The following is a 12974-nucleotide window of genomic DNA, read 5'->3' as shown; positions in this document are numbered from 1 at the left end:
AATCCAGCTTCCTGGAGCACAGCTGCTCCCAGAATGGGTCCTCTGAGAGCACAAAGCCAACACTGCCACTCTGCTTAAAAACGAAGAGCCTTGCTCTGATGGAGATGCCAGCTGACCACTTGGACACGTGTTAGGGTAGTACAGCTCAGTACAGTTTCTCCAACTAGAGAGCAGTAACACACAGGGTTGGTCTGCAAGCAAGGTACAGCACAGACCTTCTGCTCCATCAGAGCCAGTGCCCAAGAGCTGCTCTTATCTGAATCGGCTTTGGCAGGACTCCAGTGTGTGCCTTTGCATGTCAAGTAAACCCATCCTTTTCTTAAAACCACTTCCAGGGCTGAGAAGATACTTCCAGAATTCCTTGAAAACTATGAGCTATTTTCTCAGAGTTTTTACAACTAAGTTTAGAATGGTGGATCTATTTGTCTTGCTGGTTCCCTTCAAGGATTAACTACACAGTAACCTGGGCACCTAATTAGGATGCTTGCGACTCACATTTTTGAGCACATGAACATGAACTGGAAGAGATTTAGTTCTGCTAAAAGCCACAGAGCCCAGAGATGTGGAAAACTATCACTGGACAGCTTTAGGTCCATTAAACAGAAATAAAGGACAACTGAGGGAAATTAAACTTCATGTCAACTGCTTCTTGAGGTAACTGCAAGGACAGTATTCTGCTTTACCTTAAATAAACCCAAGGAATGGAGAGTTAATATGGATCATCAAACTTCACAACTGTAAACACAGTGGAACATAGTTTTTCAGTGAGCGAAGTCTTTATGTTTGAAAGAATCTAGGACATTGTTGGTATTCTTGATCTCTCCCCTGATCTTCTTGCACTCCAACTATCACTGTGGCTTTTGATCTTTTACCACAAATCCAGTTTTCAAAGCATGCAAGAATCTGGCCCTGTGGCCCACGCTATATGAAGAGATGAGGCAGGGATTTTCCAACTCTGAACTTAATGTCTATTGCTTTCTTTTCCACAGCCAGAGGACACTGCACTCTTACCATCTGTTTTGGGGTTTTTTCAGTCCTACATGTCTATGTGTGAAATCTTGAAAAGATAGAGATTTAGCTGCCACTTTTAACTTATACCAAAGTGATGGAGGCAGGTCTGCTGAAAATAACAGTCCATGACTCAGTAAAAGTAATTGTGGCTGCTATGACTGAGGAACTGTCAGCCTACATAATCTCTTGAAGATAAACCCCAATTAACAGTGAATGAAGCTGGTTTTAGGAACTCAACAGGAAAGAGGCTGTGAGAGTTAGCACATGAGTGAAGCACAATAATTGTTTCACCATGCTTATTATCTAGTGCCTAAATAAAGTGAGAACAGTCAGCTGTTAAACAAGCAGTGATAAGCTGTCAGAACAATTCTGTGCACTAGCGAAAATTCTCTACAATACTGCTCCTGGAGGAAAGGGGAATTTCAACCAGCCTAGGTGTCTCATGCATAACAGTCCAAGGGCAAAAGGGAGGTGCTTTAGCTTTACAGTGTCAGAAAAATGAGAGATTCCCACCCAAACTCTTCAATGTGATGTACCACAGGCTGCTCCATGTCCTTGCTCTGCACAGGTAGCACATAGTCTCTACCTGATGTTTAGCTCAGGTGACAATTACTTGTGGTTTGATTTTATCAGTGTCCATAAGTACCCAAAAGTGAGTATCAAGACGATGGACCAGGCTCTTCTTGGTGGTGCCAAGCAGTGGGACAAGAGGCAATGGGCAGAGACTGATGCACAAAAGTTCCACCTGAATATGAAGAACTTGTTTACTGTGCAGAGGACCATGCACTAGAACAAGTTGACCAGACAGTGTGGAGTCTCCCTCAGTGGAGATATTCAAGAACCATCTGGACACCATCCTGTGCCATGTGCTCTCTGATGATCGTACTTGAGCAGGGAGGTTGGACCAGATGATTCACTGTGGCCCCTTCCAGCCTGACCAACTCTGTGATTTCCTGAAGTCAATGGGATGAGCTGTGGGCCACTGAGGAGAATGGAATTTCTCAGGCCAGGTTATTGTTGAATACTGGGAATTGATGCTATTCCACAAGCAGGGCTCACTTGCAGTCCATCTGCACAGAAACACCTGGAGAACATGGAACCACCCAGTACCTTGCCTTCACTGACAGTCCCATCTCGTGCAGCTCCAGCCCTAACACACACCCTCTACAGACCTAGGCCTTACCCATCTCCTTTCCCCTTCCAACCATTCCTGTTCCCTGGTCATGATGAGCAAGCAGATTTGTTACAGAAAAGGCCCAGTGTGTGAAACCCTTACCGAGTTTACCAATTTCTTCAGATAAAATACAAAGAATTACACTAGTAACAGTAACAATCTAAGTTGAGATTGTTAACATAAACACAAGGTAGATCATGTAAAAATACCAATATTTGAGATATGAATGCTGCCTCTCTTCCAGCTGAAGACTGATACACATGTGGACTTTATGCCTGCATCACTTTTTAGAATCTTCTGCCCAAAAGAACCAAAGATTTTGCATGTCTAGTCCTCAGCCCTGCAGCTTCCTAGCACAGGGAGTTTCTTATGGATCTTGAATGAGAAAAAAATGCAAATTCAGGTGCTAGGACACAGCAGAAACAAACACCCTGTGGGAGCCCTTTTTCAAACTTGCCCTTTGTAGAGAGGCAAGGTCTGTGAATCTCTTGTCTTCTTAATAGAACAGCAGAGGGATGCCTTTGGAAGGCTGCTTTTCTCCTTAGGATGTAGAAACAAAATCTTTCCCAGGTTTATTGTGGGGAGAGCAGACTTGTCTGAAAACATACCCACCACAGATCTTAAGCAGCCCAGAAATTTCTGCTTTTAACAACTGTCATTCTCATACATAGTCTTCTGCAAGAAATACTATTGGCACAATAAATGCTGTAAAAAAAGCTTTGGTGTTATACTCTGAGACACGACATGGATTGACTTGAGTAAACTCTCATGTTTTTAAACACATTTCCTCCTATTTTCATACATCTCTGGGAAGAAAAAAGTTAAGTCTGTAAATGTCTTTTTCATTATCTAGATCATAAGGGTTGCAAAACTGAGTCTTATGACCACTTAGATCTGATGGTTCTGCTCTCTTACATATCCAATGAACCAGAGGATATATATTTCTGAACTCAGATAGGATTAAAAAAGACAATCATCAGTATTAACTATATATGAGATCCTGATAACAGCAGTCAAAAGTAAATGCTCAAACAGAAAACAAAAAAAAAATCAAAAACAAATGCTACACCTTAAGAAAGTTGAATTCATTAAAAGTTTATACTTTTGTTTTCTTCCTCTAGAGTTAAAAAAATCAACAATTGTTTAAATACACAATTAAAAATACAATGGCTTATAATTGACATGACTTCAATCAATTTTCTAAATTGCTTAAACAAAATCAAACACAATTCCTACAGTTAACAACAAATCAACATTTATATGCTGATATGCAATGTTCTAATTCATGCTCTCCACAAAATGGCCACATAATTGATTTAAGTGTCATCTGTGAACCATGTTGCACTCAGATGCCCTCCTGTTTCAGGATTCCAGCCATATTCTGCTAAGAGGCTTTACAGGAGTAAAGCAGGGGTTTAGATCCATGGCCTCTCCCAAACAGGAATGCAGATGGCAGTTTCCCCTTGCAAAGACAGCCCCATCTCCAAATCTGCCCAATCAACAGCAGCCTAATGGGAGGCAATGGGATCCACACCACACAATTTCTGTTACGTAAATGCTGATGTGCTGCTAGAACAACAGTGGAAAAAATACATTTGGCCAGAAGCAATAAAATCAGCTCTTTTTCCTCCCGCCTCTTTGACTTAATGAAGAGACATACTCTCAACGAATTGTTTTGGCAGGCCAGCAGGCTGCCCATGCTTAATGACACCATTAGGAATTCCACAACCTTTCAGCTTCTTTTAAGATGTGCTTTTTAAGAGTGAACCTCAGCATTAATTTTCTTTTCAAAAGATGCTTTTTCTCTCACTTCTTCCCACTAGCTGCTGCATCAGGCATAACAATAACACAAATATACAACAATGCTCTTCAAACTCAGCACTCGTCTGTCCCAGGAAAACTTAATACTTACAGAGTATCCTGCTAACAAAATGGCATTCAGAACAACTCAGAGCTCACAAATAAAAGAAAAGTACATGATTGCTTCAGGCTTGCCACATACATCCTTCTGCTCTTTCTCAAAGCTCAACAGCTCTTCATTTTACAGGTCTGAGTTGTGAACGTGCATTAAAATTCCCTTTTCACACTTACAGCAGAAAATGAATAATCTAAACATCAGACTGGATCATATTTGTCCTTCACACTTAATCTGGTTCTTCTTTTAGGTTAGGACAACACTCTTTTCAAATTTAGTAATTCATAAAAAAGAAACAAGCAGACAAGCATTTGAAAGATGGCAGGCTTTTGTCCTGGAGGCCATTTAAAAAAAATCATGTAACATTTAAAGAAAAGATAACACTGTTGTAATTCAGCTAGTTTTCTAGTTTTATGCAGTAGAAAATGTAATTATCAGCTTCCTACAAACAGGTGACATTTTGGATAAATCGAAGCAGGACTGGGGGACAACTAGAGATTTAAATGCAGAACCAGTAAGGATGCTAACATGCTCAAACTGCAGCTTCCCAAACATCTACTCAGCAGCCTAACTTTCTACACAGAGGGCTCCACTGAGCCAGAGAGGAGCTGTGCATGAGCCCTACAACAGTGGCCTGGACCGCGGTTTGAACAGGGCAGGCTCAGCATCAGATCCCTCCCTACAGCTTTTCTTCCCCTCCAACATGCATGAGGTCTCTGACATGAACACCCAGTTCTTTCCATCAAACTGGAAATTCTACTGCTAAGTTAGCAAATGTATCACTGTTCTACAGCCTCAGTGTTATGGTATTGTTCACAGGATAAAAAATTGACAGCTCAAACTGTCAAACAGAGGTCACAAACTAAACAAGCCCACAGCCTCACACATTACCTGGCACCCCCACCTCTAGACCTGACTATCATTTAGTCAGCTCAGAAGTCTCCTTCTGATATTGCTCCAAACTCCAGAGACAGCAGAAATCTTCAGGAAACAACTTCAAAGAAAGAAACACTGCTAAAAACTAGCTCTGGACATAGACAGGGCAAGATGATTAAGACCAAAGGAGGGCAGAATCACAAGGATTAGGACCAAAGGAGGGAAGCAGAGCCCTGTCACCTGCACTCCATGATCACTCGTAAAGGCAGCTCTGTGACAAACTTTGTGCTTGGCATGACTATCTTTGTGGTTTCTTATAGGCAGTAAATGTATCTAACACATGATGCAAACTCTTGTACATAAATTTGGATTCCAACATTGCAATTGACATGAAATTTTAAGAGGTGTGATGCTCACAGCAGTGCTGTGAAGTCTGTCATGGATCACTTTTCTTCTACCACAGCCTCCAGGAAAACTAAAGATGTGGTTACTACAGGTATGTCATTAGATTACATGATCTGAAATGACTGGCACTTCACAGCCTCAAAGAACCTCCTGCACCTTAAAAAGCACAAAAAAATATTACAAGGAAGAAGAAAAGGCTATGCTGGTGACTGCGTACATGGAATCTGCATAACAAAGGGAAAAAGCATCTTCTGATCAAAGTCTCCATCATTCCCAGACCATCTTGTACACAGGGTCTCCAACTTGAATGGTTCCAGTTTTGTCGACAGCAAAGTATTTCCCAAAGAGAGGGCTGGTTTTGTAAATGTGTTTCTCAGATGGGTCACACAAGCGGTAACTGCAGAGAGAAAGCCCTTCTTTAGAATAAGTGGCAGCAAAACCTACACAGCAAAATATCAGTGATGAAAGAGAGGACATGCAAATGATGATGTCTTGTTTTGGTCATCATACTAGGCTAAAAACTAAATAAATATTGTAGTTAAGAGAATCAAGCAGTTCAAATGGAGGGAAAAAAGGCTGATTGTATTCACCCATTTATGTTTAATAGATACAAAAATCTTTATAAAAAGGAACGTCAAAGAGGCAAAGTTAGATCTTTAGATACCTTAAATACCTGTTACCCCAAGCTTTCACTGTAGCAGATATGAAAAAGACAGGAAATGTGAAGTTGCAAGAAAGAAGGTAACTTCCTGAATTTTCTTACCGCACAGAACTGCAAGAAGTGGACTGGAAGCCAATATACACAGACATTCACACTGCATTATTATGTCCCACACACACTTCAAACCCCTTTTAAAATACTAGTCTACCATCTGTTGGGGTCTAGCCTAAGTCCTCTCTCACAGTCTAAGAAATAGTGCTATTTTTATAACCTTTTCAATGTTTCCAAGGGCTCCTTCCTGTCGATAACGCCAGTGTCTGGATTAACAGTTGTTAAAATACACCTGCAATGACAGACAGTGCCAAATCAGTCAGGGCTTCTTATCAAAAACTTCTTTGTTCCTATGTAAAATAAAGGTCTCCAATGTTTACCTGCCACAACACACGGTCCCTTTCATCTCCACATCACCAATAAGAATATCCTCCCAGCTGTCCTGAGGGAAGTAAATATTAGGCACATATAAGCATCTGCAATTACTTTTCCAGAAGTGGCACAGCCATTCACAAAAAGGTGCACCATTCCAGATGAGCACCTTTACCAGTACCTTCAAAATATGCATAGCTACACTACAGTAAAATAATGAAAACCCTACTGCCACTGCATTTATCCAGTTCAGGACACATTAATTATTCTATCCAAAAAGAGACACACAAGTAAAGAATCCTGTTCTGCAACATAAACTTGCCTGAAGCACTGAACCTAAAGCAATTTATTTTTACTTATCTTACAGGTGATAATATGATTTGTTGCCTCTGGTAAATCTACAGTTTTGCAGAAAGAAAATTTTTAGGGGAAGTAAGTTTTTGCTTCTCATCTATACAAGCTTTCTATTGCAAACCCTCCTGGGAGATAAAAATCTATTCCTGCTTTTAGGCACTTCTTCAATTTGAGAAATAATTATTCATAGACCTGTGTCCTCCATCAATGTTTCACGTGCATTGATGCGAGCTAAAGTTTTATCTCTGGAACTGAGCTGTAAAAATCACAGAATAGCAGCTCTCCTCATACTTTTTGGCACCATCACACAAGGTGACTGAACTACAAAGGAACACAACTAAGCCTTCAAAAAGACATTTAAGACAATTATTTTACCTCTTCAAAAGCACTGCAGTCTGTTACAAAAATATTTGGCCTGAAGTTCTGTATCTTAGCTTTCTTTTCCAGCCTGTTATTCAGATCGTCCATTGAAGCTTCGGAGATGATCAAGACTGGGCTGCAGTCAGGATAGGCAACCTGCAGAAACAAACATCACCAAATCCTGGGGCTGCTTTAAGAGCATGGCAGGAATGTCACTGGTGGCAGAAGACAGGTGTTGGTACCAGTGGCCTTTTAGGGTGCTACATTCAAGTTTTGATTTTCCTGAAAGCAGGTTAATAAGGCAAACACCACACTCTTCCCTGTTTCAGTCACCACGGCAATTTTTGTGTGCTCAAATTGCCTTATCACAACACCAGAGGGAGTTCCACATCCAGAACAGCCCATACTGAATTACAGACGACCATTCATCAGACTGGGATGCCTGGGCAGTGAGAGGGCCCTATTAGCAAACAAGGCCAATGAACAATATTTAAAAACTTCTAAATCTCCAAGAAGTGGAGTTCCACAGAGATCAGGGAAGAAAAAAACAGACATTTTGGTAAAAATTCTAGTGTATAACCCTCCTGCCTTTCTCTTATATTATTCTTACTCCACTCTTGTACATGCCTTTCAACCACAGGATGATGAGCATTGAAATATCTATCAAAAAGTTCTGCTTTTTCTTTCTTGCTACAATTCCAGAACATCACCCTTCCTAATCTGGTGCCCTTTTGGCAGAAATATTGTGTTTGTATTGGTCTCAGTGCCCTTACATAACAAATGCAGATCTATAAAAGTCTATAATTGAATATACATTCTTCTCTTTGTGCAACAAGCAAGACACTGATGCCCTATTGATGATAACATCACAAAAGCAAGATACTCACAATTTTAATTTGTTTAGAAACCTTACACTTGATACAATTCAAAGCATCTTCACCTGAAAGAGCTGTTCAGATATTCTCTAATATCCCACCTTCAAGCCTCTTCCACAGAAAGAGATAAAACCCCTTAAACTTCCTTTGAATTTTAATTCCTAGGCCCACAACTATAACCAGCCTGTTTAAACAAAATAAAGCAACACAACTTGTATCAGTACACTCCCAGACCTAACAAGGGATAGGGAGTGGAGTCTTTGTATGCAATACAGATTACACTATCAAAACATCATTGAAGATGTAACTTTTTTTCTATTCAACTGAGACACAAAAGGGTATTGTACGCTGCAGTGTAATAGTTCCTCTTCAAGTATCAGTTTCAGACTCTTAAGCTGTGAACAGTCAATAGCTTAAAACCAATCTGAAGTAAAAACTAAGTAAGTCACTTCTTTACAGAAAAGAATATTCACATGGTTTCAGTAAACAACAAACTTTGTCAAACTGGGCTCAATCACAAAGATGGAAGGGGCAGGTTGCGGTGGGTGGGAATGGTTCAAAGGACACACCTCTGAGAAAAAAGAGCATTCATTTACCTCATCAGTGTTTCGGAAAAGGGCAATCGTGTCCTTTGACTTCCTTGGCACCATGGATGGCTCGAAGTGCACCAGTCGACAGGGCTCTGAGTTCAGGAAGGTGGTGATCCACTGAGCCACTTCATCACCACAGTCCCTGCCCTGGATATCCTGTCCAAACACCCTGAAGAGTCACAACACATCAGCAAGTCAGCTGCAAACATGAAGATTCAAGGAAGCTTCTTATTCGAAGGCAAAAATAATGTTTGAATAGTGGGAGCAATAGACAGAAAACAAATCACTCCCAAAGGCAATCTCCTTGTGGCCACAGCGTTTTAAAAGCTAAGGAACATGGACGTGACCAGACAATACCAGCTGGTGAAAGAATGAGCTCTGAAATAGTGTTAATGTGCCCAGAGCTAACTGCCTCATCAGTGACAGTAACAGTAATAAACCTAGCTGCTTGTCCTACTTTGAGAGGAAAAATGGGCCTGCTCCTGCATTTGCACATGACTGCTACACCAAATTATTTCTACTGAGAAATCAGCTGAAAGGTAATTAATTTCAGAAAATGAACTACAGCTTGAGATAATGTGATCAGATGTTACTACAACTGATATGTACAAATGTTATTAATTAAAAGTGTCCCTAACTGTTAAGGAAACTTTCCTTCAGATTTTGCTGTTGTCCAGCTTTAGCCAGAAATGAGTGAGACACTTTAGCTCAGACTTCACATACAAAATAGCTCAGTGTCTTGAGAGAGGTTAAAGATTTGCACTGGAAACAAAGTCCATGGGGCACAAAAAGCCACTGCCAACGGAATACAAACAAGTTTGTGCAAGGAGCATTTTCCTGGCAGGAAAAGCTAAACCTTGACTCAATCTTTCAATAAACTTTAACACCAGTCATGAGTAGTTTTGTTACATTTTTCAAAGTAGCCATTTTGACCCAAACCCTCTGCAGTTTCCTATCTGCAATCCAATCCTGGGCAGTTTGAAGCATCGAGACGCCCATGCAGTTCATCTAGAGTGAGCCCAGCTCCCAGGAGCCCTTCTTTACTCATCTGGGGGAGTGCTCATTTGGGCTGGCATCAATATCCCTGCTCCATTTGCTGGGATTCCTGTGTGTACCTGTGACACTGGCTGGAATTAAGTATCATTGCTCCAGACAGCATTCAACTGCCTCCCTCCATCCCACAGCTCCTGCATGCCTTCCTACTGACAGGACAAGAGAGGCAAGGCTCTTACAGCTTCCAACACTTCTGCTTTCCACTCAGGAAGTGGATCTATCCTAAGCACTCAGTGCTGCAGGGATCCACGGCAATACATGACACAATTTAAGTGTAACAACACACACTGACAAAGAGCACAGATGAAGAGCACAAGGTTTCTTAGCCAGAGGGAAACACTCTAGCATGTGCACAAGCAAAAAGTGTGGCTTTGGTCCTATATTTGACTCTCCCAAGCACAGGACTTTTAAATACCTATATAAAAATTTGCAAGTGGACTAGGCAGTTTTCAAGATCAAGACATGCACAGCCATATGCAGCCAGAGGCACTAAGGCACTACTTTGGCTCCAGTTTATGGGGCATGAGGTCCCATGAGCACCCACAGGAAGGCAAATTTATTAAGGCAAAGAAAGAAATTTAAAAAGCCAGGAAATCAGAAAAACAAATAATTTTGCTCTAAAACCAGAAAATTCAAGAAATCCAAGCTAAGTTTTCATTACTACAAGGTATTAGACTATTCAAGTATTCTCTTCTAGCGACACAACAAATTTTAGAAAAATAATATCTCACAAACCGCGTGGTTTGCAGTGCACGTGCCACTGGTGTTATGCACAAGTTTGTAAAAGCCTGTTCCGTTTCTCCAGGAGAAATGCCACCATGTGGAACTCGCACCTGCCTTGTATAAACAGAGATGCTGGGCTATGCTGATCAACAGTTTCCACAGCAACAGATTTATGTTAAAAGCAAGCAAATGCAGTTCTGTGCCAGCACTCTTTCAGTTACAATTACAGCAGTTGGCGCATTAACCATCTCTGCTATCCAAAGAACAAACACTTACAGTATCTTTGTAGAGCCTTACACCACTTAAGTCTCTAAACACTTATATATTAATTGACATATTAGCAGAGAAAAAGGTTTTCCTCTTCCTACTGGCGGTTTTCCAGCATGGACTTCGATACACAGTTAAAATAACTAGGCCTGCACTCATACAACAACACTCTAAGCACACAGCTAAATCGCTGTTTGTAAGCCAGCCACCTGAAAATCCTTTGGGGTAGCACCTATAGGGAATGCCCCAAGTCCCTGGGATGCTGGTCTTTCCCTTGTAACCTCAGGGTGTGTCTTGGACTACCAAGTTTTCAACTGAGACACCTCAGTTAAATGGCTAAAGACAGGGGTCAGGAAATCTAAACTCCAACATCTCACCAGCTCTGAACAGCCAGCGTGCATGCAAAAATGCTGATGCACACGGTAGCTGTGATTAAGAAATAGCAAAGTGCATGACTGAGGCTCTGAGATGCAGCTGCTCACCCAAGCAAGAACAAAAACAGTAGAAGTAAAAACAAATAAGCAAACATGACATTCTATCAAGACAGGAGATCACAGTTCATTTGGCAGATGTGTAAAGCATGGTCTTTGATACTCTGTCATCTTCTCCTGAGATTTGTTTTCACCAGTGTTTAGCAGATTAAAAGCTTTTGTTATGACAACCATCCCCGGCCTCCTGTGTAACACATGGTAGAGGATGTCACAGAATTACAGACTGGTCAGTAATTAGAAGATTTAGAAGCAACCTTAAAGACCACCTAGGACCACTCTCCTAGCATAAGCTGGGGCACCTTCCACTAGACCAAGGTGTTCAGAGCCCCATCCAACCCGACCTAGAACACTTCTAGGGATGGCGCATCCCCATCTCCTCCGGGCAACCTGTGCCAAAGCCTTACCACCCACACAGTGAAGAATTTCTTCCAAACAGCTAATCTAAACCTACCAACACCACTATGCCTTGTCTTGTCAGTACAGGCTCTGGTTTGAAGTCTATCTCCCTTAAGCAGACAGTGAGAAATACCTGCACAGAAAAGACACAGAGGTATTGAACTTTTACACTCTAACTTCTGCATAAGAAAATGCGAAGTTTCACACAATCTTTTAAAGAAAAGCACATGAGAAAGCCAGTACTGAGAGAGTGGGAAGGGGGAAAGAAAAAGCTTTCTTCGGTACCTGCAGTTGCGGATGGGGTTTTTCGCGGGGAGCTTTACAGGCACGCTTATCCTCTCCATGTCCCCGGCCTCCAAGATCAGGTGCCCGTTGTCACAGTCGGCAGAAATGAGGACGAGCCGCGGCTCCTGGCGAGCTGTCACCATGTGCCCGTCCTCCCTGACCACGAGCCAGAACCTGCGGCGGGACGGGACACAAAGGCGCCCAACAGGGTTAACGCCGGGCTTGGCAGCACCCGCACGGCAGGTGCTCCTTCCCCGGCGCTCAGGAAAACAAACACCCGACAACGCGGAGCCACGAGGAGGCCCCGGGGCCCGCGGGAGCTCCGCGCCGGGCCCGGCCCGCCTACCTGTCCCGCAGGTCCCCGCAGCGCAGCCCCATCGGCGTCACCTGCGCCCGCCGCACCGACACCCCCCGGCACGACTTCACCGGGTACACGAAGAGCCTGAGCACCGTCCCGACCCGCTGCAGGCGGCGGCGGCGGCGCGGGCCGGCCCAGCGCCAGGCCCCGAGCACGGCGCCCAGCGCCAGCAGCGCCGCCGCCCCCCACAGCCAGCCCTGCCGCGCCGGGCCCGCCGCGCCCCACGGGCCGCTCATGGCGCCTGGGCCCGCTGCGAGCGCCGACAGGCCGAGGGCGGGAACGGAGGGGCCGCCCCTCACATGGTCCCTCACACCGCCCCTCACACCGCCCTTCACACCACCCTTCACACCGCCCCCGGCCCCTCACACCGCCCCCGGTCTCTCACACCGCCCTTCACACCGCCCCTCACACCGCCCCCGGCCCCGCCCGGCGCTCCAGGCCTGCCCCGAGCCCGGCGCAGCGCGGAGCCGCGACCGGCGGTGGCGCAGTCGGGGCGGCGCGGCGGGGAAAATGCGCGGCTGAGCGTCCGGCTTGGCAAAGCACCGGCGCATGGTGCGTTCCGTCTGATGGTTGGGCTGTTGGTGAAAGCAGCGCTGCAGGAAACATGGGCTGTGTGGGAATACACGAGGCGTTAAATTCGTGCGTTTGGTTTGGCTCGGAGAAGAGGGGAACAGGTGGATGGATGGAGGCGTGGAGGGCAGCACACGGGGTGTCCGGTGCTGTTGGGCCGCCTTGGGACATCTGCACACCCCGGCTG

General features: G+C 43.9%; 1 protein-coding gene across 1 annotated transcript; it reads right to left on the bottom strand.

Annotated features, from left to right (window-relative positions):
- Positions 1–3264: 3264 nt before the first annotated feature.
- LOC136359527 (mitochondrial amidoxime reducing component 2-like) lies at positions 3265–12488 on the bottom strand. The gene is made up of 7 exons (XM_066316235.1): positions 12206–12488; positions 11860–12033; positions 8651–8813; positions 7195–7335; positions 6474–6535; positions 6314–6385; positions 3265–5778 (listed from the first exon to the last, which is right to left on the bottom strand). The coding sequence occupies exons 1-7, from the start codon at positions 12451–12453 to the stop codon at positions 5649–5651; spliced, it is 990 nt and encodes a 329-aa protein (XP_066172332.1). The 5' UTR covers positions 12454–12488; the 3' UTR covers positions 3265–5648.
- Between the last annotated feature and the right edge of the window lie 486 nt (positions 12489–12974).

The sequence above is a fragment of the Sylvia atricapilla genome, chromosome 3 (genome assembly GCF_009819655.1).
Source record: "Sylvia atricapilla isolate bSylAtr1 chromosome 3, bSylAtr1.pri, whole genome shotgun sequence".
Classification (NCBI taxonomy): Eukaryota; Metazoa; Chordata; class Aves; order Passeriformes; family Sylviidae; genus Sylvia; species Sylvia atricapilla.
Note: the sequence above shows the minus strand (reverse complement) of the source record. Positions and strands in the feature narration are given on the sequence as shown.